This window comes from Propithecus coquereli, unplaced genomic scaffold (assembly GCF_000956105.1).
Source record: "Propithecus coquereli isolate 6110/MARCELLA unplaced genomic scaffold, Pcoq_1.0 Scaffold18, whole genome shotgun sequence".
NCBI lineage: Eukaryota > Metazoa > Chordata > Mammalia > Primates > Indriidae > Propithecus > Propithecus coquereli.
The window spans coordinates 10,996,953-11,021,419 of NW_012142745.1; the positions used below are offsets into that span (position 1 = coordinate 10,996,953).

Sequence of the window (24,467 nt, forward strand, 5' to 3'; positions counted from 1 at the left end):
AAAGAAGAAGATCTATGAGTTTGCGGTACCTCGAGACATCCAAGAGTATATGCTGAGTAGGCAATTGGAGATTTGCTAAATATTCTGGAGAAAAGATGACATTTTCTCTCCCATAACATACCAAAGTAAATTTCAGACGGATTAAAGATTTAAATGCACAAAACTAACTCATACGTGATTAGAATAATATAACAGAATATTTCTAAAATCTTGATATACAGAATCTTTCTAGCATGAAACAAGAGAAGAAACCAAAATAAAATATCCCAATGTAATTATGTAAAATTAAATTATGACATATGGAAAACAAATTATCTTATACACACTTTAAAGGCAAGTGGTAGTGGGAATTATTTGCAACCTATGGCCGAAAAATGTAAAGTATTTAATCTAATGGGCCATTTCAAATCAGGCAGAATAAAGATTGGCATGAACGGTCTGGCCGAGAAGTGGACAAAGAGCAGGAACAGGGAGTTCACAAAAGAAGAAACACCAATAACCAGAAACATATTTAAGAAGTTTTCAACCTCACTAGAAATCAAAGACCAGCAAATTAAAACAACACTAAAATGGTAGTTTTGACCATCAGGATGACAATTCTTAGTATCTGTGTCAAAATGAAGGAATCAATGCCCCAGTGTACTCTTGGTAGGAGTGAATATTGGTACAATTTCTTTTTCCTGGAGAGTTATATGGAAATATGTATGTATTCTCCCAGGCCCTGGGATTCTATTTCTGAGAAATCATACCAAAAAATAATAACACAAAGATGTACATGTAAGAATATTCCTTGCAATGCTGTTTGTAACAGGGAAAAGTTCTCAACTGCCCAAAAATTGAACTGTGGACAGACTAAAAAAAGTCATGATATTTCATACAATGGACTACAGGGCAGCCAGTAAAAATGATAGAATAGAAGCATATCCCTTGATATGAAAACACATTTATAAGACACATACATTTTTAAGTGAGAAGTGGGTTACAAAACAGTATGAGCAGTATGATTCCTTTTATGTTCAAATATATATGCATATACACTATACACTATATACTACACACACACAGACCTTCAGGAAAATCCCTGGATGTCAAAATGTATCAGAATGTTAATAATAGTTATCTAATAGTGCCGTTTTACATGGTGGGTTTTTTCCCCCTATAGTCCCATATTTTCTAATTTTTCTTCCATGCTTTTTATTACTCATGGGATAAAAATGCCTGGAAAAAAACCCCAGGATGCTTCCCCAATATTATTTTTGTCGCCACTGATGAGTATTAATGTCTGTGTGTGTTTATAAGTCATTCAGCAAAACAAAACCATCTGCAAATCATTTTTTGGAGTGAGCCCACTTCACAGTCCCAGGAAAACCCAGAAGGAAAACACAGGATGTGACACATGTAGAAGGAAGATCAGAAGTTGTTTCTCCCACATCTTGGCTGTTGGCAGCTTCCCTAGAAGCACAGATGAGGCTGCCTGGGGATGGATTAGGGACCCAGGCTCTGTGAAATTCTCTAGGATTGGCCACAGTGGCTTTGCGAGGGAAAGGTGAGCCCAACAAGGTGCTCTCTGGCCAGCGATAACGTGTTTTTCTGAGGCTTAAGTGGCCACCTTCTTCTGTGTGCACCTGATATGTCGGCCTCGTCCAGCTTCCAAACCAGAGTGACCCTGGTGCTTGGGTTAGTTGAGCAAAGCTCTGAAAACGTATGAGGGCCGTCCAGAAAGTGCACAGCCATTGTAGTATAATAAATGACTCTGTTTGGCTGGATACTTTCCAGATGACCCTCGAAGACTTCGTCCTACTCTCTAAATTTCAGGACTCTTGGGTTCTATTGGAAAAGAAAAGGATGGAACGTTTTCTATTCCAGTGGTTCAGACTTCCTTTTGAGAATCTAATGAAATTTTGAGAGGCTCCCCTCAGCACATACACATCCATAGAACATTTCACGTCTGTTTTCGGAGATTCACAAACTCCCTGAAGCTCACGAGGGCGAGACTTAGAGGACGGGCTCCAAGTCATGTTGGAAGTGGCTCCTAGAAGTGGCTCCTCACACCCCGTGTTCAGTGGTCACCAAGACACCTGGTGAAGCCAGCCCTGTCCACCCGGCTCTCCCCTACCTGCTGCTGTCACTCACAACAGACCCTGGACCCTTACTTTCTACTACCAGTTTTCTTCAGTTTTCAAAATTCTGTCACTTTTATGTCTTTCAATAAAAATAAATGTGGTTGCTGAAAGCAGTTTCTGCAGAAGACACATTTGATCCTTCTTTTCCCCTCCTGACTTTCATCAGCACTTACACTTTTCAGGTGTTCATGTAACAACTCATCTCTCATGTTCCAAAGCCACAGCCCTGGAAAAATACAGCAATGACAGTCTCAGCAAGTTTAAGCACCAAACGCTGCTTTCAGAAGAGCCTCATTTAATGACAACACAGTCGATTGTTTTCATCCAAGCAATGCCTCATTACATTTTGCGACTATATTCGTGTTTTGCAATACTTTACTCATGGATGGTTTGGGGCTTTTTAACATCTGCAGTCTCAGGCATTTGGGGGTAAATCTGAAAACTCAGTTCATGTATTACTTGCCTATAAACCCTGGTGCACAGACGCATGTGCCGTTCAGGCCTTCGCTGTCACAGGTGGCTCCGTTCAGGCAGCTGACGTTGGCGCAGGGATCCTTGTACAACTCACAATGTGTTCCTGTGGAGAAACAGGCAAAACAGGGTGACTCATCAAGGAATCTCCAGCTCCCACGGCCTTTAAAAACAAAGTGTTTGAACAGCCTAGGAGGATGCAGGAGGAGATTCCTGGCGTGAACGTGTGTGTGCACGTGCCCACTCGTGACTGTAGATTGTTGTCAAAAACATGCCTTATGAGAAAATAACAAATTCAATCCCTGCCCATAGGTCCCACCAAAAAGTCTTTTATCTGTACTTTTTCCAAAGACTTGGGAACAAAAAGTTAAAAGCCTGAAAGATAAAATTAATAACGTGCTCTCTAAGGCTCCAAAAGAAAACAGAAAATAGCTAGATGGCCTTAATAAAATATCAAAATAATTGATAACAGCATCCTGAAGATGAAGATTTGGAATCAGATATTTAAATGAGGCCCAGTTCTACTTTGGAGAACTGCAGGGGGCAGGGAGAGAGCCGCTCCATACTTAGATTTCATGCTCAAAGACATGATCGGCTCAGCACACACTAAAGCCGTTGTGCACATAACACACTCCAGGTCCTCACTCTGTGCTTCAGATCTAATTCATGCCTCACAACAACACTGCGAAACAAATGCCCTTATCCCCCCATTTTACAGATGAGGAAACTGAGGAAAGAATCCAAGATCACAAGGCTGGTACAGGAAGTAGCTGGAATTTGACCTGCTGGAATTCTGAATCCAGAGTCTATGTTTGCCGGTTTGCTGAGAGTGAGCTCAGACTGGCCATGGGTGTACACAAAATTCTCTGGAGCTCAGTACTTACTTAACAGAGAAAAGGCATTAAAAAAAATCTGTGAGTAAAAACAGAAAGTTTCCCATCTGTGTTAAAAATTATATGTGTGCATGTATGCAAATGCCTGAAGTGGAACTGAATTACTTTCAGGAGAATAGATTACTCGACTTTCCCATCTGTGTTATTTCTACATCATTGGCATTTTTCATGAGTATATATTATTTTATAACTTTATAAAAACCTTTATAAGCCCAATGCTATTTGAAAGGTGGGATATCTGCCGGCGGCACACTGGGGCGCTGAGATGGATGAACCGGTCACTGTCTCTCCCCATCCCTCAACCTTTAGAGCGGAAGATAAATTACATTTTATCCTGGATATCATGTACATAACGTTATGTCCACTCTTCCTCACAGCCTCGAGAAAAATAAGCATATAGCAAACAGTCACTGAATGGTATTTAACTTGATTCTCTGTCCACTTCACTTCTCAGCTCATATTGTGCAAGGGACCGCCACACCCAATGACTCATCATTTAGGCTCTTAAATTATCCTCGCTGGCTTTTCTCTCCTTTCTTTTTCAATGCCTTAAGAAATAGGGCTTAGGAAGAGGGAAAGGAAGTAAGAGCAAAAAGAAACAGAACTTCCTGTCCATATTCACATCAAGGACTTATTTGAGGCAGGTAAGCCATTTCAGAATGAATGGTCTTTAATTCCTTTTCATCCTTTGCCCCTCATATCGGAGCCATCAGCGACACTCTGCCGGATATTTTCCGAAGTGTCTTGCAGATCTCTGCCTTGCTTTTCTTTCTGAGACCACTACCGCGATGCCACTGCCTCGTGCCCGGTGAGATACGGTTCCTGGCAGCCGCGTCCTGGTTTCATCTCCACGACCAGGGCCTTGAGTGAGCTTCCCTGGCTTTCATCATTCCTAACAAACCCAGGATGCACGTTAATACAAAAGATCAAACTAATCTAAAGATTAGCTTGAATCTGGTAATTCTTCTTCACCTGGGTGTGTATGGCCTCTTCTTCCAGAAGTCTCTGTTTTTAATTTCCCACAGATTCCCACGTAGCATGAGCTCAACTGAAAGAATAAAATGCACAAGAGCCCTTTCTGCTTCAAAATATTTATCACAAAACAGAGTCACATATTTACAAGTTCCCACTGGGCTGATCGATGGGGGCCAGGTGACAAAGAAAGGCCTTCAATTGTAACGGGAAACACAGCCACCACCTAAGTTCAGAGATGTCCGAAGCCTAAAAAACATTTCCATTAGACCTAAAGTAAAAGGAATCCAATGATCTCCACTGGTTTTCTCGTAATACAGTAGCCAATAACTAACACATTAGTGTGCAAATTACTGCATATTTATTTATCTATTTATTTTCCCGGTTGAAAAGCAGGAGCATTTTTCAAACAAGGCTGAAAAGCAAATTCTGGGCTAAATATTTAAGTATTTTAACCTTAAAGTCTTCAATAAAATAGATTTGATGAAAACACTCAAGGTAATAGGCAATTTCAATCTTTTGGGTATTTGGGTTGGGAGGGTTGGCAATCATTTTATCCTGTGTTATTTCTCTTTTCCAAGAGATAAGACATTTGAGCACGTGAGCATCCAGTGAAAGGTTTCTGGCAGCAAGACTGGACAAAAGCTAATCTTCACGGAAACGCAGTTACTGTGAAGCAAGATGGTGTCAAAAATCTCCAGTGAAATCCATTCTACTAAGTGAAATATCCCAAGAACGGAAAAATGAGCACCACGTGTACTCACCAGCAAATTGGCTTTAACTGATCAACACCTAAGCGCACATATAGTAATAACATTTATCGGGTGTCAGGCAGGTGGGACGGGGGAGGAGGGGATGGGTACATACATACATAATGAGTGTGATGCGCACCGTCTGGGGGATGGACATGCTTGAAGCTCTGACTTGGGGGAGGGGGCAAGGGCAACATACGTAACCTAAACATTTGTACCCCATAATATGCTGAAATAAAAAGAAAAAAAGAAAAAAAAATCCCCAGTGAGCACTTTGGTTACTCATGTTCCTATACTCTAAGCCTTGCTATTAATAATCCCTATATAAAAATATTTGTCATATTGCTCAGCTTGTCATTAGAGCGGAGCAACTCTAGATACAGAAAATAGACAGCTGTGGACTCTACCGATGTGCCCAAAGGCCTCCATTCAAACCCTCCCCCGTGGCCGCTGGGCCCACCTTCCCACCCTCCTCAATACTCCCCAGGAACCGAGTCTTGGGCTGTTTCCTCAACACGTACACCTTGTTCCATCCTCTTCCCCAACCTAGTCTTCACCTGGCACTTTTTAACTTATCTGTCCAGTCCCAATTCAAACGCCCTCTCTCTGGAAAGCTGAACCTTGACTCTCCCAAGACAGACCTCATTCTTCAGCCATCACGAGTAGAGAACACAGTGGGATTCCCATTGTTGCAGAGTTTCCTGTGCCAAATCATAACTTATCTGCTCTCCTGTCTGGTCCGCCCACAAATCTCTGAGGTCCTGTAGAGCAGAGGCCGTTATTTTAATGCATGGAAGAAATCACGGCCATAACACCAGAATCCTGTCCTTTCAGGAGGGGCGACAGCCAGTGTACTTTGGCTGAAACACAGGTGAGATTGCCAGAGGTGAGAGAAGCCATTCCAAATTCCAAATCTGCCTCAAAAACACCCTATTCTTTCAGGGAGAGCCAGGTCCACACTTCAAGCTAGGTCTGTGGAATGACATATGCATCAGCCATTGGCAAAGGACGCAGCACGCACTATTACGAAACTTATGTTTAGTCTCAAGCAAAAATAAACTGTAATTCAGTCAAAACCAATAAAAATTATGCTTTTCATATTAAGGGACAGAGAAGCAATGTTTCTGAAAATATTTCTATTCCAATAGGGCTCTTTACATAAGTTAATTTCAGCATTGAAATGAGGAAAGATTCAAAGAGCAGAGCACCAATTATAAATCTTTGTTGTCATCACAAATGTAGTCACATTTAATATTTGAAAACTGAAAATCATTATTTTATCTCCAGGAAAAGTAAGCCGGGTAAAGAAAATTAACTGGAAGTGTTCTTTGTGCTTAATATTTACTTTAAGATATCATTTTATTTTATTCAAACTTAACTTCTTTCATGAAAACTTTCCCGGTATTTCAACCTCCACAGAACTCAAGATTTGCTAAAGCATTTCAGAAATTACTATTGACATCTCAACCTTAACCTCATTATTCCTTGTGTGTGTCAGACCCAGTCTGCTCTTCTGGTTAAATAATAGCATGAAGAAGGAAGGAACCCTGACTTATCCATTTTTGTATCTACTGTAGTACTTGAGAAAGGCTAGGCATACAAAATAATCAGAAATTCCTCATCACCGGTTAAGCAGAATCTAGCAAAGGAAATAATTTTATCCAACACAGGAAGAGGTCTCATCCTTTCAGTTAAAATTTCTGTAGCCTTTAAAAATAAACAAGTAGGTACAACATGATCAAACCTATAATCCGGTGATCTCATTTCTGAGACTCTATCCCTAAAAAAATAATCCAGAAAGTATGAAAATTATATAAAGATGTTCATTCCAGAATTATTTATAATAACTCCACATCAGATACAACAACAAGGCGATGGATAAATATTCCCTCATGGGAACATCACAGAGCCATTTAAAATAAAACTAGTGAGACTTCCTAACAACATATAAATCAAATATAATATCTTGTTAAGTACATGCAGAACAATATAAAATTGTAGGTATACTCAATTACAACTCTAAAAACATGGATATTAAAAAAGAATGGAAAATTACTATGGCTTTTTTGTTATGCTATAAAACCAGGAGCAATTTTGAATTTTCTCTTTTTTTAAATTTTTATTATTGTTATATTATGTTCATAATTAAAAAATGAAGGCCGGGCGCGGTGGCTCATGCCTGTAATCCTAGCTCTCTGGGAGGCCGAGGTGGGAGGATTGTTTGAGCTCAGGAGTTTGAAACCAGCCTGAGCAAGAGCGAGATTCCGTCTCTACTAAAATTAGAAAGAAATTAATCAGACAACTAAAAATATATAGAAAAAATTAGCCAGGCATGGTGGCGTATGCCTGTAGTCCCAGCTACTCAGAAGCTGAGGCAGGAGGATCGCTTGAGTCCAATAGTTTGAGGTTGCTGTGAGCTAGGATGACGCCACGGCACTCTACCCCAGGCAACACAGTGAGACTCTGTCTCAAAAAAAAAAAAAAAATGAAATTTTTTTCTAAATTTTGTCATCAAACATTTCAAATGAGTATATTATTGATCATTTAATTTGTTCTGCTAGGAATAAAAATCAATATGATACAGGGATATACCTTGACTTTTTGACAATATGAGGTTATGAACATTAACCAAAAGTCCTAGAAGTTCCATTGTGAACTAGGTTTGAACTAGTTTTGAAGGAACTATCAGAATTTTGATATGTATGAAGGGAGGTTACACTGAGTCCCTCCCTACATTTTGCTTTCTAACAATTTCATGATCTACAGTGGAAACATACATCCTAGGAAAATGTTCGAATTTAACTTGTGTGTTAAACAGCAATTTTAATTTATGTAAAGATAACCATGGAGCATTTGCTTTGTTCAAGCCACCATGTTAGAAGATTCAGCGAATTAAAAGAGAAAAAGAACCTATACAGTCACTGCCTTGCAGGAGATTATAATTTGGTGCAGGGAAGAGGAAAGTCTGGAGCCAGAAAGAACTGAAAACAAGGCTAAGCATAATTGTCATAGCAATGTAAAGAAAACCCTGGGAGAGTTCAAGGAGGGAGCAGTCACCTGTACCTGGGGATCAATGCTTCACACCGTGGATACGGCCACAGGAGCGGATGAGGGCAAAGGTTGGATGTGGGCAGAGAACAGGGCCAAGGTGAGAACCCCAGGGTCCAACGTCATTCATGGTGTCCAGGGGACAAGGACTCAGTGAGGGCAGGGAGACAAAAGCCAGGGGGTCAAGAAGGAAGCTGCAGAAGACAAAGCAGGATGGTTTTCAGGAGGGGCCCAGAGATCAGTGGGGCAAAGGGGTGGGAATGGAGTCAGAAATGGAAGGGAAGGCTTCGCAGAGTTCACCAAAAAGTCTTCACTGAGTTCACTGTGGATTTTGCTGACATCCATCTCTGTGGAACAGCGTGGACAAGAGCCCAAGAGAAGAGTATCGAGAGAAGAAAAAAAATTAAGGAAATAGATGTGCTGTCTGTTCCAACTCTCAGAAAATTCAGTTGATTAAAAGAAAAAAAGACTCGGAGTAAGTAGAGGACACAAAGTCAAAGAAGAGGGTTTTCAATTATTATTCACATGGAATTTATTTAAAAGTGTAAGCATTTTTTTTTCTGTTTAGCAGCCCAATTTTCCTAGCATCATTTATTTAAAAAGAATTCCTTTCTTATTCATAGTAATTCCTTTTTAAGAGTCATACATTATTATTATAGATAATGGTTTGGGGGCTATTCTTTAGTTCTGATTGTACATCCTTTCGCCTGTAATGTGTGAATGTCATAATAACTGTGGCATTATAATGCATTCTAACATCCGGCAGAAGTTCCCCCTCACCGCTTTCCTTTCTCAAAAAATGTTCTTAGCCATAATTGCCTGACTTCCTCTTGCACTTATTCTTAGGAGGTTGTATTTATTTAAGTTTTTTTAAAAAAACATAAAACAGTAGAAATCACCATTTAAAAACTATATATGTAAAGTAAAAAGTTAAAGCCAACCCTACCCATAACATACTACCTATCCAAGTGCTAACTCCAGATCCACACTAGTTTAGGAATTGATGCCTACCCATCTGATAGTTTCCTAAATTTATACATTCTATGTCTAAATAAATGTTGGTGGAAATGCTTCCAAAGGGGGGAGAATGTCCATCCCCCTAAGCAGAGAAAAGCACAGGCTCTTGTGGCTCTCCCCTCCCCTCACTCTTCCTCTGTCCTGGAGAGCAGGATCTAGCTCCTTCTGTCTCGTTTTGTTCCTTCTACCTACCCCCCCACCCCACCCTCCCACCTCCCCACCACTCTTAGACGTTCTACCATTTATTGCTACATTGATGGGGTTTGCCTTCCTGTTTTCAGCAGCCTTATTTAAGCCTAAACCTAAATGTCTTCATAAATATACTAAAATTAAATAAACATTTTACCTGCCCATTGGAATGAAACCTTTAACACATTTGTATGCCTTCCAATCCTTCCTATCCCCACCCCCTTCCAATTCGAATAATGTAAGTATAAAATAATATGAATCTAGTTTGTTTTTTAAATTTTTCCTTAAGAGCAGGAGTGTTGGACACTCCATAGGGTGACCCCCCCCCCTCAGTGAGTCACACCCACGTGTAATTCCTGTCCCTTAATATGAGCATCTAACCAAGAATATATGGCAGTTAAGAGGTTTTAAAGATGTAATTAAGGTCTCTAATCAATTGACTTTGACTTCATCCAGAGCCCAACCTAATCAGGTGAGACCATTAACAGGGTCTAGGCCTTCCCTGAGGTTAGATACATGAAGCAGCAGGACTCTGTCATGGTTGTTGGCATCGTGAAGTAGGCTGCTGTGAATTCTACAGCCACAAGGATGTGAATCCTGCCGATAACCTGAGGGGACTGGGAAGGTGCTCCTTCACTATTCGAGCCCCAGATGAGAGCTCAGCCCAGCCAGCACCTTGCTTCAACCTCGTGAGAGCCCAAGCCAGGAATCCACTAAACCACGCCTGGACCTACAAAACTGTTAGATAATAAAAGGGTGCCGTTTTAAGCCACTAACGTGTAATAATTTGTTACGCAGCAATGGCTAACTCGTAAGGCAGGTATACCTATTTTTTTCAAGAGACTTTCCTTCACCATGAAATTACCATTCACAGTCATATTGGTGTCATCTATTTATGTTTATCCCTGCATTTAACAGGCTGCCCAACCCTTCCTCCCATTCTCCATCTTCCCCATCCAGATATCTTCATTCTGATTTAGTTCCTATTTGGTGAGCATATTTTTTAAATGATTCTCTTAGAGAAGGTGTGTGGTGTTATGCTTTGTGTGTCCTTGAACGTATAGCAATGTCTGTCTCTTGCCCTCAAATACAAACGATCCTTTTACTCCCAGACCTTTCCACTTAAAAGCCTGAAACACTGCTCAACTATTGTTTACCTTCAGTACAGAGACAAGCAAGACAAAGCTGGTTTGATGTTCTTTCTTTTTCATGTAACCTGTGCCCCGTGAAGAATCTTGTAAGATTTTCTCTTTATCTTTGCAGTTAGAAATTTTACCAGGAAAGCTCAAAGTGTGTATCCTCTCCTGCATTGATCCCTCTGCCGCCCTGTGAGCTCATTCTATTTGAAAGCGAGATTTTCTTCGGCTCACAGACTGCTCCTTCTAGCAGCTAGTTGATTCTGGTTTTATTTCCATGTGCTCCTTCTTCTGGAGCTTTCACTGCTCAGACGGAAACAGATCTCTCTGCTCTTTGCTCCGCATTTCCTATCTTTTCACTCGTGGTTTCCACTTCCTCATATTTCCATGTCTATCGTGAGATAGTTCCCCCTTCCTCCTTTCCTGTTCCAAATTCAATTTGGAGTAGTATACATTACTTTTTTCACTTCTCTCTTGAGTGTTTAGAGTTGTTGTTACAATTTTGTTTTTATTTCCTAAAACTTTTCTGCCTCTTTGAGTTGCTCGCACGGGCCTGCTGTCCCGGCTGGGCTAGAAGGTAGGAATCTGGGGAGAGACACACAACACCAGAGATTCCCCCTCCAGGGCTGGACGGGCCAGCCAACTGGGTCGTCTACTAAAGGTAGACAGAAACCTCCCAGTTTGGCTTTCTCGGGGCCACAAAAAAATGAAAGGACCAGATCAGCCCAACCGTGAGATTCCCTTTGAGGACAGCCAGTATCCGTGAGATCAGTAGGACCCTCTGCCTCCTAGGGGCACACGCTGCACATTCGCAGCATGTATTTCTTCTCCATACGCGGAGGGAGTCCTCTGGGCTCAACACCTGCAACCCTCATTCCCTACTCCTGCTGTAAGCAAAGGCTCCCCGCACCTGCACCCTTCTCTTTAGACCCCAAATCCTCAGATGTGAAATCCCCTCTTCTTGGGTCATCCCCAGCAGAGAGCCAGGAGGGATCAGGGATGTTGAATGTGAATGTGAGCTGCCATCTTCCTAGAATCTTCTTTTTCTCAGAGGAAGAGTTGCAGGAACATATTTATATGGTGAAGGAAAGGCGCAAGGAGAAAGAAAGAGGTTGAAGACATGCAGGGAGAAAGGCAACGGCTAGAGAAAGGTCTCAGAAAGATGGAGGGTGGAGAATTGAGAGCATATAGGAAAGGATTAACTTTCAGTAGGACAGGGAGAACATGATCAGCTGATACAGAAGAGAATAAAGTTGTAGTGGCTGTGACTGAAAATAAGTTTGTAGAGCAAGAGTTCTCCAAGGGTGACCCATGGACAAGCACGTCAGTATTACCTGAGAACTTACCAGAAATTCAGATTCCTGGGTCCCACCCCAGACCTAGTGAATTAGAAGCTGTTAGGGTGGGCCCCGGTAATCTATGTTTTAACAAGCCTACCAACAGATTCTGATGCACGTTCATGTTTAAGAACCACTGCTTCAGGGTGTGGAAAATTAGATAAATTCAAAGATGTCTACAAATGATAACTCTTTTTTATCCCATGAAGATGGAGATGAAGTCAGTTATATTCTAGGAGTGATTCAATATGGGGCTTGGGGGAAGTAGCAAAATTTTGAAATGCCCATTGAGAAAAAGGGAAGAAAATGGAAAAAGGCTAGGATCACAGTCTTATGAATTTGCAAAGGCACTAACTAGTGAGTCATCATCTGCAATGGTATTTTTTATTTCTTAGTAATGATAGCAGGAGCAAAGGTTCAAAGACAGAAAGTAAGAGGCATTATTCGGAATATATCCAGCTAATAATTTTGTCATTTATAGAGATGAAATCTGTTTCATAAAATTTATGATAAAGAATTTTGGCATTTTTAATTTTTTAAGCACAATCACCGTTACTAATTCTGTTATTATTGAATAAATCTCAAAATCTCTGTAAGCGTCATTGTCCTTACTTCATACGGAGAACATGAAGACAGTCAGTTTGAGAGATCTGCCCAGGCTCAGCAGGAAGCCAGTGGCACGATCAGGATAAGCTGCCCAGGTCTCCTGGGTCATTGCTCCTTTATTCTTCCTTCCAGAAGTGAACTAACTTCCTATTTCCCAATGCTCTGATAGACCCGGAGCTGAGGAACCACAAGGATGAAGCCAGCACGTCTGCTCTCACGCCCTCGTGGAAATTGAGTTTAGTTCTAAATGAGCAGCACAGTCCAAAAGCAGCACCAGAGCTGCTGGGCATAAAGACTTGCCTGGCATCAGCCCTTCCTTCCAGGGGTGGATCAGGTTCCTCGGTGTAGCCTGTAAGGCCTCAAAGCTTGTCCAAAAGGTCACCAAATAAAGGTGGGTCTATCCAAAGAGAAGCGACAGCGGTCACAATGCAAGGTCACCAGGCAGGCGGATGGTATCAAGTAGGCAGTGATGGGCCAAGAGGTTAAGTGAAATGGCTATAAATAGAGCCCACAAAAGCATTACAAAATCTCAACTCAGCCCTGAATTTAGGGCTTAGAGAAATGTGTGCAATGGCTGATAAGCAGACTCTCTTGGCCCAGCACCATATGAGAGTGTCTGGGCTCGATGTAGCCACACCATCCACGAATCATGGCCAGAGGCCAGTGGAGAGGCAGGGAGAAAGGGCTTTGGGAACCGTGCTGACCAGGCTGCGAGGGACAGCACTACCGTCCGCCTCGTGGGGCTGACAGGAGGATTTAATGAGCTAATGCACATTAGCGGGGAGGACAGGGTCTGCACATTATAAAGACTCTCTCAACGTCAGCTGTTTTTCCAGAGTGACACGGACACGAGTCCATCCAAATGAACTAACATTTCCCTCCCAACAGAGTCATTTAACGCGAGCTAAAGTATTTGGCACTACGTGAGACTCCACCTGCCTCCTCCCCCAGAAAGCGCGGCATCCTCCCTGCGTGGCAAGCTTTACAGAGCAACAGGCTTTCCCTTCCACGTCTTTCACGGCATGGCCTCTGCCCTGTGTCTGACAGTCCACCTTCGTTTCACTCTTTGTTTTCAGCTTCTTACACATTCAACAGAGAAGAGGGTACGAGAAGAAGGAAAGGGCAGGAGAGATTTTTCAGTCTATCTGGAGGAAACTTGAGACTGGCAAATTGGTCTCCTTGGACCCATTAATCATGCCAGCTTCAGCGTTTGACTTTTATTCTAAACAAATTCATGCTCCAATTAGAGGTTTATACATTTGAGAAACCCATGATGTCATTTAGAGCCACTCTGGCACAAGGAGGCCAGGCAGCCTCTCTCACCTTTGTATTCCGCCAGGCACACACACTCATAGCCGTTCACCAGATCCCTGCAGGTGGCAGCATTCAGGCACGGAGCGGAGAGGCACTCGTTATACTCCTCTTCGCAGTAGAGGCCGTGGTAGCCTGAGGGACAGAGAGAAAGGCCCGCTGTGACATGCGTCCCATTTAACACCCACACTGACCTGACCGGCACACAAGGAAGGCGGCTGCATACTCATGGGAAAGTACGGCACAGGCAGACGGGATTTCAGGAGCGGGGTTTCCTGGGGAAAACTTGAAATGTGGATTTGAGGGGAGGCTATGAAGAAAGAGCCTGTTCTTACCACACTTTTTCTTGATTCCAAGTATAAAATGAGTTCATCCCATTTATCCACCGGATGATCTCATCATTATGTGTCCAGCGGTTCTTGCGCTGGGGAGACCTGGTCACTGAGTGTGCCTGCGGTGGCCGTTGGACACAGCGTGGCAGGATTTACAGCAAGGGAGTGGCAAACAGCTCCTTCCAAGCATGAGAACCATACTTTTCCTTCATATCAATTAGAAAATACATTTCACTACAGAAAATTTTATTAAAGAAGGAAAGCATTAATGTATTTTTTTTTTTGCTTTCCAAGTCAGAAAAGAAAATTAGTTCAAAGGGCTTAATTGAAATTCCTGATGAAATGTGGGTTTGCTTTTTTCTGTTGTTGCTTGTTTAAAAATATGATTATATAAATTACAATATTTTCAATTGTACTTAAATTTTTTATTTATTAAAAATATAATTATACAAATGAAGAAAAAAGAAAACAACAATTTCTTGGTAAAGATAGCTTTTACCCTGCCATTTGCAAAACAGGTGTTTATTCTAAAGGACAAGAAGACAACATTCTTTGAGATTCGCTCGTGAGTGTTACGCTGTTTTCAACTTTCAAAAACATGTGTTACTGCCAATTTGCAGTGAAATCAGGCCATTTTTCTCTGGCCCTGTCCAAACAATGAAAAACATATGAGCGCTTTCAAAAATCGCCCTGTGTTAGTTCTGAATGCAGATAAACAGAAAAAATAAACACTTGCCCAAGTAAGAATTAGAACTACTAGCTTTCCCCAGCCTTTCCAACTCACAGCCAACTCTCAGACTCAGAAAGTCCCACTAGAACATGCCAACACTGTTGAACTGCTTTGTTCCTTGTGCCCATCACAAAAGTAGGCTACGTTCATATTTGCATTATTAACAGGGCACTTTTCAAGGATGTTGCCATTTCAGTTGGTTTTGAACTGCTTTCCAAATTAAGATTGTGACAATGGCCCCTTTGAGGAGACCTTGACCTACCTAAGACAAATATACCATGATTTTCAACTCTTCAATCTGACCCTACTTTTTGTAATTTTAGAGAAATATTTCCTATTACTCGATCAGATGTTTTCAATCATTTAGATAAGAGGTTTCAACTAGCAGCAATTTTGTTCCCCAGAGGACATTTGGAAATGTTTGGAGACTTTTTGGTTGTCACGACAGGAGGTGGGGGGAAGGGGTTGCTACTGGCATCCAGTGGGTAGAGCAAAGAGTACTTACTGCTAAGCATCTTGCAATGCCCAGGACAGCTCCATGACAAAAGACTGTCCAGCAAAACGTGCCACTATAGCCAGGTTGATAAACTCTGCTCTAGATCAGGGGTCAGCAAACTATGGTCACAGGCCAAACGCATCCCAGTCTGTTTTTGTAAATAAAGTTTTATTGGGACACAGCCACACCCATCCATTCGCATAGTCTATGGCTACTTACACACTACAACAGCGGACTGAGGAGGTGCAACAGAGACCCTGTGGCCTGCAAAGCCTAAATATTTACTGTCTGGCCCTTTACAGAACAAATTTGATGACTCCTGACCTAGAATAAACAAGAAATCTTTCTTTTTACAAGAGTTTTAGGTATTAATCCCTTATCAAATATATGGTTTGCAAATATTTCCTCCATTCCATAGGTTGCCTTTTCGTTCTTGGATTGTTTCCTTTGCTGTACAGAAGCTTCTTAGTTTGATGTGGTGCTACTTTTATGTTTTTGCTTTTGTTGCCTGTGCTTTTGATGTTATAGCTAAGAAATCATTGCTAAGACCAATGTTATGAAGTTTTCCCACTAGGTTTTCTGCTAGAAGTTTCATAGTTTCAAGTCTTACAATTAAGTTTTTAATCCATTTTAAGTTGGTTTTCATGTATGGTGTAAGACAATACAAATGGCCAACAGGTATATGAAAATAACATCGTTAATCAACATCGCTAATCATCAGGGAGATGCCAACTGAAACTACAATGAGATATCACATCGTACCTGTTAATTATTAAAAAATAAAACAAAAACCCAGAAAATATCAAGTGTTGGCAAGGATATAGAGAAATTAGATCCCCTGTGCACTGTTGGTGGGAATATAAAATGGTGCAGCAGATATGGGAAACAGTTAAAGGTTCCTCAAAAAATTAATAACAGAATTACCAAATGATTCAGCAACCCCACTTCTGAATATTTATCCAAAAGAATTGACAACAGGACCGCGAATACTAGCACTTTCATGTTCAATGCAACATTATTCACAATAGCCAAGAGATGGAGACAAACTAAATGTTCATCGACATATGAATGGATAAAGGAAATGTGGTACATACCCACAGTGGAATATTATACAGCCTTGAAAATGAAGGAAATCCTGTCATTTGCTATGACATGGATGAGCCTTCAGGACATTTTTCTTGGTAAAATAAGCTAGTCACAGAAGGACAAATACTGCATGATTCCACTTATACGAGCTGTTCGAAATACAGGGTGTCCCAAAAGTTGCCATACATAGGTGACTAAGGTACATGTAGCTACAATTTCCCATTTTCCCTATGTATGGTGACTTTTGGGACACGCTGTAGTCAAATTCATAGAAGAAGAAAGTAGAATAATGGTTGCCCAGGGTCTGCAGGGAGGGAGAAATGGAGAGCTGCTATTCAATGGGGAAAAGTTTCAATTATGCAAGATGAATAAGTTCTAAATACACGCTCTACAACAGTGTGCATATGGTAAACAATATTGCACTTTAAAATTTGTTAAGAAGGTAGATTTCAAGTTGTATGTTTTTTTAATCACAATGAATATATTTATATAGAGAGTTAAGTGTCTTTTGGCTTTTTCTCCTAATTATAAGAACCTTTTTGAGGTTAGTGTGGAGTAATAATTACCAGCAGCATCTTTTCAATTGTATTTGCTCTCCCAGCAGATCTTTTAACAATCAACATAGAAAGATAACATATAACACTACATGCATCTTTGACCTCTAAATTGAGGTGTTATTTAAATACGCAAAAATCCAAAGCAAGTTTCATGACATCACCTGTAATTGTTTTCGTTTTTTGAAAACAATATCCTTATCTTTTTCTACTAGCACCACGAAAAGCAAATGAGGAAGTTATTTTACAGAAATAATTAAGCTGGTGATGTTTTTCTTCCCTGGGGGAAAAAAAAGATAAAGGTTTCGTATTCTAAAACTGTTTCTTCAGAGACGGTAACATTTAAATGCCTTTATGGAAATGTCAAGGCACCCTTTACACTCCGTGCCAAGGAGCCTAAATCGGACTGTTTGAATAAAAAGGCATCCCTTCCAAAAGAGAAGGCTTCTGTGAAAATGAGGCTGTCACCCCCTGCTGATAATTAATTCGGGCAAACAAATTAGCTCAGGGCAGTATGCCCAGGATCCAAAAAAAAATTAGGCTAGTCCAGAGATTTTTTTTAAAAAATAAAATAAAAGATGAGAAGGGTGGGATCAGAATGGCCCCTTCCAGGGCACTGATTTTATCAGCACTGCTCTTGCATATCTTGCCTCTGAATAATCAGCTCCAATCACTTCTTTAAGAATTGACACAGGGCGGGGCATGGTGGCTCACGCCTGTAATCCTAGCACTCTGGGAGGCAGAGGCAGGCAGATTGTTTGAGCTCAGGAATTCGAAACCAGCCTGAGCAAGAGCGAGACCCCGTCTCTACTAAAAATAGAAAGAAATTTAACAGGACAACTAAAAATACATAGAAAAAATTAGCCAGGCATGGTGGCGCATGCCTGTAGTCCCAGCTACTCAGGAGGCTGAGGCAGAAGGATCGCTTGAGCCCAGGAGTGTGGGGTTGCTGTGAGCTAGGCTGACACCTGGGCACTCACTCTAGCCCGGGCAAAAGAGTGAGACTCTGTCTCAAAAAAAAAAAAGAATTGACACAGCCTAGCAACCAACCAGATGCAGGGGACACAGCCTAGCAACCAACCAGATGCAGGGAGCAAGAAGGAGCCATCGACACGGCCGCCATGTTTAGCTAAGCAAGTGGACAATGTCATTAATGCAAAGAGATACGGCCAAAGGAAAAACAGGCTTGGAGGAGGGAGACCATTTTAACTTTGGACATGGTTAACTTGGGCGCACTCTGAGAGGTCCAGCTGGCAGTTGGAAACATGGGTGTGCGGACCGCAGAAGGAGCCCTTTGGGAACTAGTTGTCTGAACATAGTGCTAAAGTTTTCATCAAAGAAGAGAAGAGAAGGGAAAAGAGAAGGGACCAATTTCAGATCCGCACAGGTGGGCGGGTGAAGAACAAGGAGCCGGATCAGGACACTGGACAGGGATTGGGTGAAAAAGAGGAGAAAAGCCCAAGGCATGAAGTGTCACAGAAGCCAGGGGAGGAAAGGAAGTCAAGGAAGGCTGGTTAGTGTCAAAGGTTCTAAATAACAAGAATGACATCTGGATTAGAAGATTAGGAGATCACAGCAGATCCTCAAAACCATAGGTCTTAATGGGAGTTGTACTGCCTCTTAGAGGATATTTTGGAAATTGGGGGTGGGAAGTGTTCTTACCACAATGATTGGAAGATTCTACTGGAATTTAGTGGAGGGGGGGTGCCAAAGGTATGAAACATCTTGCAATATCCAGGATATTCCTACACAACAAAGAATGGTCCTTCATTCTTCACAACTTTGAATTGTCCCACTCGACAATTCATGTAGCTGAAAACCCTGTTTATAACTTTCCAAGACTAAAACCTTACTGCCTTACATGTGCAGCATAGTTTTAAGATATACTGAGTTTTCCAGGAATGTGCTACTGGATAAACTGATAGAAGATTGTGCTAAGAGTTGTTCATCATTTTGGAAAATTATTTCACAAGAGCAACAGTTCTAGTGAACTTTAAGTCACCCATAAAGAACACTTATAACAGAAAGAAAAGAGAAGAAAGAAAAGAAAGAAAGAAAGAAAGAAAGACAGACAGGAAGAAAGAAAGACAGGAAGGAAGGAAGAAAAACAAAATTCACTTCTTTCGATAGTTTTCTGACAATGCTGTGTGAAGCAGGTCTTTCCACCAGTTTCTCATCACAACATTCAGTTGATTTCCTATTTTTGGCTCAGTTCTTTACTTGATTGTCATTTCTCTTCCTCCTCCGGAATATAAGCTTGAAGGTAGAGGCTACAACTACAGTGTTCACAGCTGTGCCTGCAACATGTATTACAGAAAAGCTGCACAAACAATAGCTATTGAATCAGCAACCAAAATGCTATTAATTAATTCAATACACTTTAAAATGTGCCTGTGGTGTTCCAGGAGCTCCTGGGTGCCCCGAGTACAAAGCTGAATAACAGGGTCTCCTTCTGTGAGGAGCTTCCAGTCTAATAGCAAGTTAGTGGCAGCTGCTTTGTGTCCGGCCCTTTGTGTGTGTTAACTTGTTTAATTCTCATGAAAACCCAAAGCGAGGGGCATGACTAGTCCCAATTTATAGACAAGGAATTAAGAGTCAGAGAGGTAAAGAGCTTTGCCCAAGGCTACATTGTGGATCCCGTATGTGCTTCCTACCTTCCCATGTTGTCCCCAAAACGCATTGCTTAGCGTGTTAGTTTGCTAAGGCTACCACAACAAAATGCCACAGACTCATAGAGTTAAACAACACAAACTTATTTTTTCATGGTTCTGGATGCTGGAAGTTCAAAATCAAAGCATCAGCAGGTTTGGTTTCTCTTGAGGCCTCTCTCCTTGGCTGGCAGAGGCCACCTTCTCGTTGAGTCCTTGCGTGGCCTCTTCTCTCTGTGCGAGCACTCCCAGTGTGTTTCCTCTTCTTGTAAGGACACCAGTGCTACTTACTAGAGCCCCACCCTTACGACCTCATTGAACCTTAATTACCTCTTTAAAGCAGTGGTCCCCAACCTTTTCGGCACCAGGGACCAGTTTCATGGAAGACAATTTTTCCACGGACATTGGGGGAGGAAGGGACAGAGCTCAGGTGATGATACACAGCCTGGTGTCTAACAGGCCTTGGACCAGTACCAGGGTTGGGGACCACAGCTTTAAAGGGCCCATCTCCAAAGACATTGGAGGTTAGACTTCAACATATGGATCTGGGGGACATAATTCATTCCCTAACACCTAGGATCAGAGTCCTCAATCACAACACCACGGATATTTTGGGCCAGACCATTATCGCTGGAGCTGTCCTGCGCACTGCAGGATGCTGAGCAGCAAGCCTGCCCTCCACCCCATAGGTTCCAGTGACACCACCCTTCCTAGTTGTGATGATAAAAATGTCTTCCATTGTTGTCGTACGTCTCCTAGAAGACAAAAATCCCTTTTGAGCAAGGGATCCTCGACCCTTTTATAAGATGAGAGCAACTTGAGATGTGAGGACACAGTGGTTTCAAGTTGTTGATGTGAAGAATGAGAGTTAATCCATCAGAGATGAAGCATCCCTGGGCAGCACTGAGGGGCTCGTCTGCCACTGTGGGACTGATGTCAGCTCAGCCCGTGGGGCGACTCTCCAGTGCTGTCCCACAGGGGAAACCAGGCACTGGGTTCGTCTGGGGCTGGGTCAGACCAAATGAATGGGATAAAGAGGAGTGAGGAGAGAGACCTATCTGCCTGGTAATTTTTGAGCTACCAAGAACCCTGATAAACGTTCTGCTCTTAGGCTGGGACTCCTCTGTGTCCTTATTTTAAGATTCCCCTTAACAAGCCAACTGGCAGAGCTGCTATTCCTACTTTGCAGATGAAAAGGCCACAGCCCGACAGGACCGGCCAGCTCAGCAGAGGCATGGTGGAGCCAGGACTCTGCCCCAGAGTCGGGGCTGCGCCAGAACACGGCACCTCGCTGCCTCCAGGGGTTAAGAGGCCCTTGGTTTCATCTCCCCAGGGAAAGGCAGGGCCTTCCACTGCCCTGTCTATCGCCTTCTCTGTCAACACCGTCTCAAGACAACATCACTTAAATGTCAGTGTGAGACCCACCAGCTCTGTCCCCACGCTGTGTTTACTCAGGGGAACTCTTTCCTCCCCTCATCCATCCCGTCATCGTCACACTCCAAAAAGCCAAAACTGTAAGACTCTGGGTGTCGCCAGATGGCTTTCACACTTTGTGCAACCAATTCCCGCCACCTCATCGTCTATATAGCCTCCGGAGGGCTGTTGTGCTTCCTGCGTCCTCAGGAAAGGAGGGCCAGCAGGACCGTCACGAAACCACGGCGCCGTGCTCAGGACAGCCAGGGCGAGGCCGTTGCTGCCTGCTCCAGCGCAGACTGCATCAGGGCGACAGTGAATTCAAAGTGTTTTGGATTTGTTTGTTTTTTTTAACATTACAGTCAGGCTGAAGTAAGTGTGCGCTGCGGGGAGCAGTTCCTTTAAGGGTGTGTTGCAACTCGAAGATGTTTTCCCTCTTTTCAGTACGAGTGGATAAAATGTGAACACCCAGGACTCCCTGATTCAAGTCTAGGCCAGTTCCCTGGAGACGAAATATTTCACCTCGCCCATAGTAGTTAAAGATGTGGAGAAAACAATCCTATTATATTAACATGGTTGTCTGTGTGCTTTCAGATTCTGGCTAAATTCACTGGTGGTCACAGAGCCCTTCGACGCTGCGGAATGTCAGGCAATGAATCCATCTTACTGTGTGGAGCTTTATTTCAAGAGAAACTGTGTGTGTGTGTGTGTGTGTGTGTGTGTGTGTGTGTGTGTGTCTGTCTCAGTCTCTCTCTTTGCTAGCAGGCCCACAATAGAAATTGATTTTAGAACAGAAAAAATACATAGGCAAGCAGCCCTGCTCACGTTAATCCTATTAAGCGTTCAGACGCTCTTGTTCCAGAAGAAACTGCAGATGTTGGTGTCTGAGTGATCACACTCCTGTTACACACACACACACACACACACACACACACACCACATACACAATAAAGCGAGAAATATTTGTGAACATGTACGTGAGGGCAGTCGTGTAAGTAAACACAGAGCATTCCTGGGGGTGTGGAGGACAGCGGCTGCATTTCTTTTACTCCTTAATTTCTTATCCTTTTATTGCTCATGGCTCCTTGGCCAGGAGAGAAAATATTAATAGATGTCAAAAGACCCAAATCAGTCACTGTTTCTACTTGCTGTGGTTCTTATAAACATGAAATTGGAAAGATTGAAGATGGAAGCTAAATTAAAGTTTTAGACTATAAAAGCTCCCTATTATTTATATGTGACTGAGCCGCCTATAAATTCCCACCTCCCTTTCTGGGTTTCTGAGAGGAGCGACGGTGAAGAGCCGGCTCTACATCACATCCTAACTGTTCATGCTAGGAGTCTGTGTCCCTATCGTCGCAGACTCGCCGCCTTTAATAGCCGCCTGGGGAAGGCTGGCAATTCTCCGCGTCTCGTGTTTGCCTCCTCGATCGATTCATTCGTTAAGTCGACAAATAGTTATTAACTACCTACTATGTGTCAGGCACTGTGCTAGTCACCAGGGCTATACGGTGAGTAAAAACAGACATGATGCCTCTGCCGGGGCACTCACGACTGACATCGATCAATCGTCCGAATTGACAGAAAATCGTAACTGGGAAAGTGTGAGCTACAAAGGCACTGAGGTTCCAGGACGGGAGAGAAGCAGGAGAGCTGGCCGTGCCCTCGAGAGGCTGCCCTGAGCGGGGGACAGCGAGCTGAGAGTGTGCAGAGGAGCAATGAAAAATTCAAGAAGAAAAAGCAAAAGACCCACAGTGGGGGGAGCACAGCGCACGGCTCGTTCTGGAGAAGGGCCAGGGCCTCGCGAAGCACAGGCAGGAGGGAAACAAGAGCAGGCTGGTGCCAGGCCTGCTGGTGCCTCTAATGGAGTAGAGGGTGGGTGGGGACAAAACCAGATTTGTATTTCAGAAAGATCACCCCAGATCTCCTTTTGGAGACTGGGGGTGAGACCTGCAAGAATTAACATGGAGAAACCAGTGATGACGCTGCTGCGATTGTCCTGGGAAGCCATGCTGGCAGGAGGGTGGTGGCAGGGCCAGCTGGAATATACATCTCAAGAGCCACTTACCAAGCAGCCAGAAATACTTGGTAATGACTGGGACGTGAGGGGTAAGAAACAAGGAGAGGTGGAGGCGGGAGCGGTCCAAGTTCCTGGCTTGTCTTATGCAGAGATACTGCAATTTCTTTCAGAGGATTAGAGGAATTGACACTTACTGAGTTTCCTTGTATGGGCCAATTTCTCTTCTAGGCACTTTCAAATACAACAGAATCTCATTAGTAGGATGGGGCTGGGCTGGGGAGATAGAGTGGAAAGGGGTGTGGAATCGCTTCTAGAAGGAGACCTTAACTGAACAAAAGGAATTGACAGCTTCTTCCGGGAAAACAGAAGTGATTTGAAGAAAAAAACATCAGTCCACTTTAATGAGTATTTGCTGGATTCTGACTACATCACCAAGCACTGGAGATCAAGCCGTAGTTTAAAAAGAAAGGTCATATGTAAGATGACACGAGAAGTCAGAGGTGGAGGGAGGGGAGAAGGGAAGAGACGGCAGAGAGGCGGGGAGCACGGGAAAAGGAGAGAGAGGAAGAGGGAGACAGAGGACCAGAGGTGTCAAGATGGAAACAGAAAAAAAAAAAAAAGAAACAAAAAAAAGACACACAGAAAGAAAAGCCACAAAAGATAGAGAGAAAGAGAAACTGGTCCAGAACGTGACAGAATTACAGTGGGCAGAGAGCTTGGTCCCTGCCAGGAATGTTGTGGGTCCCCTGCAGAGTCATGTCCTGCCTGGTGTGATGGCCTTGGGCGCTGCCCTTGGAGGCTCACCAAGACGGTGGGGCCATGGCGGGTGGGGGGAGTATAATTTGATAGTTTGAGAGACTGCAGGATTCTTGCTCCCCGAGTTACCCTATATGAAAATACAATGCATTTGACACCATTTTCCTTTCATTAAACACTTTCTGTAGCCCAGTATTGATAGTGTGTCTGGGCGGGCAGTTCTGCACCATCAGGTGTCCAGCTGCAGCCCAATGCCACTGTGTCACATCTTCCATCAAGGTGACTCGTGGCCACTTGAGGCAACAAAAGGCACTTATGAAAGGAGGGGCTCTTGCTCCTCCCTCAGGGGAACATGCACATGGGGTGGCGATGCCAGGACAGCATCTAGCACAACGCCAGGCACATAATAAGCACCCAATAAATATGACATGTGGTCACCAGGCCTGCAATGCAAACATGATTTAAAAAGACAATGTGGCTACCAAACTTCTGAAATAGGTGTTTGCAGCACATACACCGAAGGCCCTGAGCATCACAGCCCCGAAGGATGCCACTGACCTGATCCACTGTTTCCCGT

At 42.9% G+C, this 24,467-nt stretch overlaps 1 protein-coding gene across 1 annotated transcript in view; it reads right to left on the reverse strand.

Annotated features, from left to right (window-relative positions):
* Nucleotides 1-24,467, reverse strand: part of DNER (delta/notch-like EGF repeat containing) — a 361,378-nt gene that overhangs the window by 39,084 nt on the left and 297,827 nt on the right. The window contains exons 8-9 of the mRNA XM_012642476.1: nt 13,868-13,990; nt 2,587-2,700 (exon numbers count right to left, since the gene is read on the reverse strand). Of these exons, the coding sequence (XP_012497930.1) occupies nt 2,587-2,700; nt 13,868-13,990 (237 nt within the window). The remainder of the gene's footprint in view (nt 1-2,586; nt 2,701-13,867; nt 13,991-24,467) is intronic.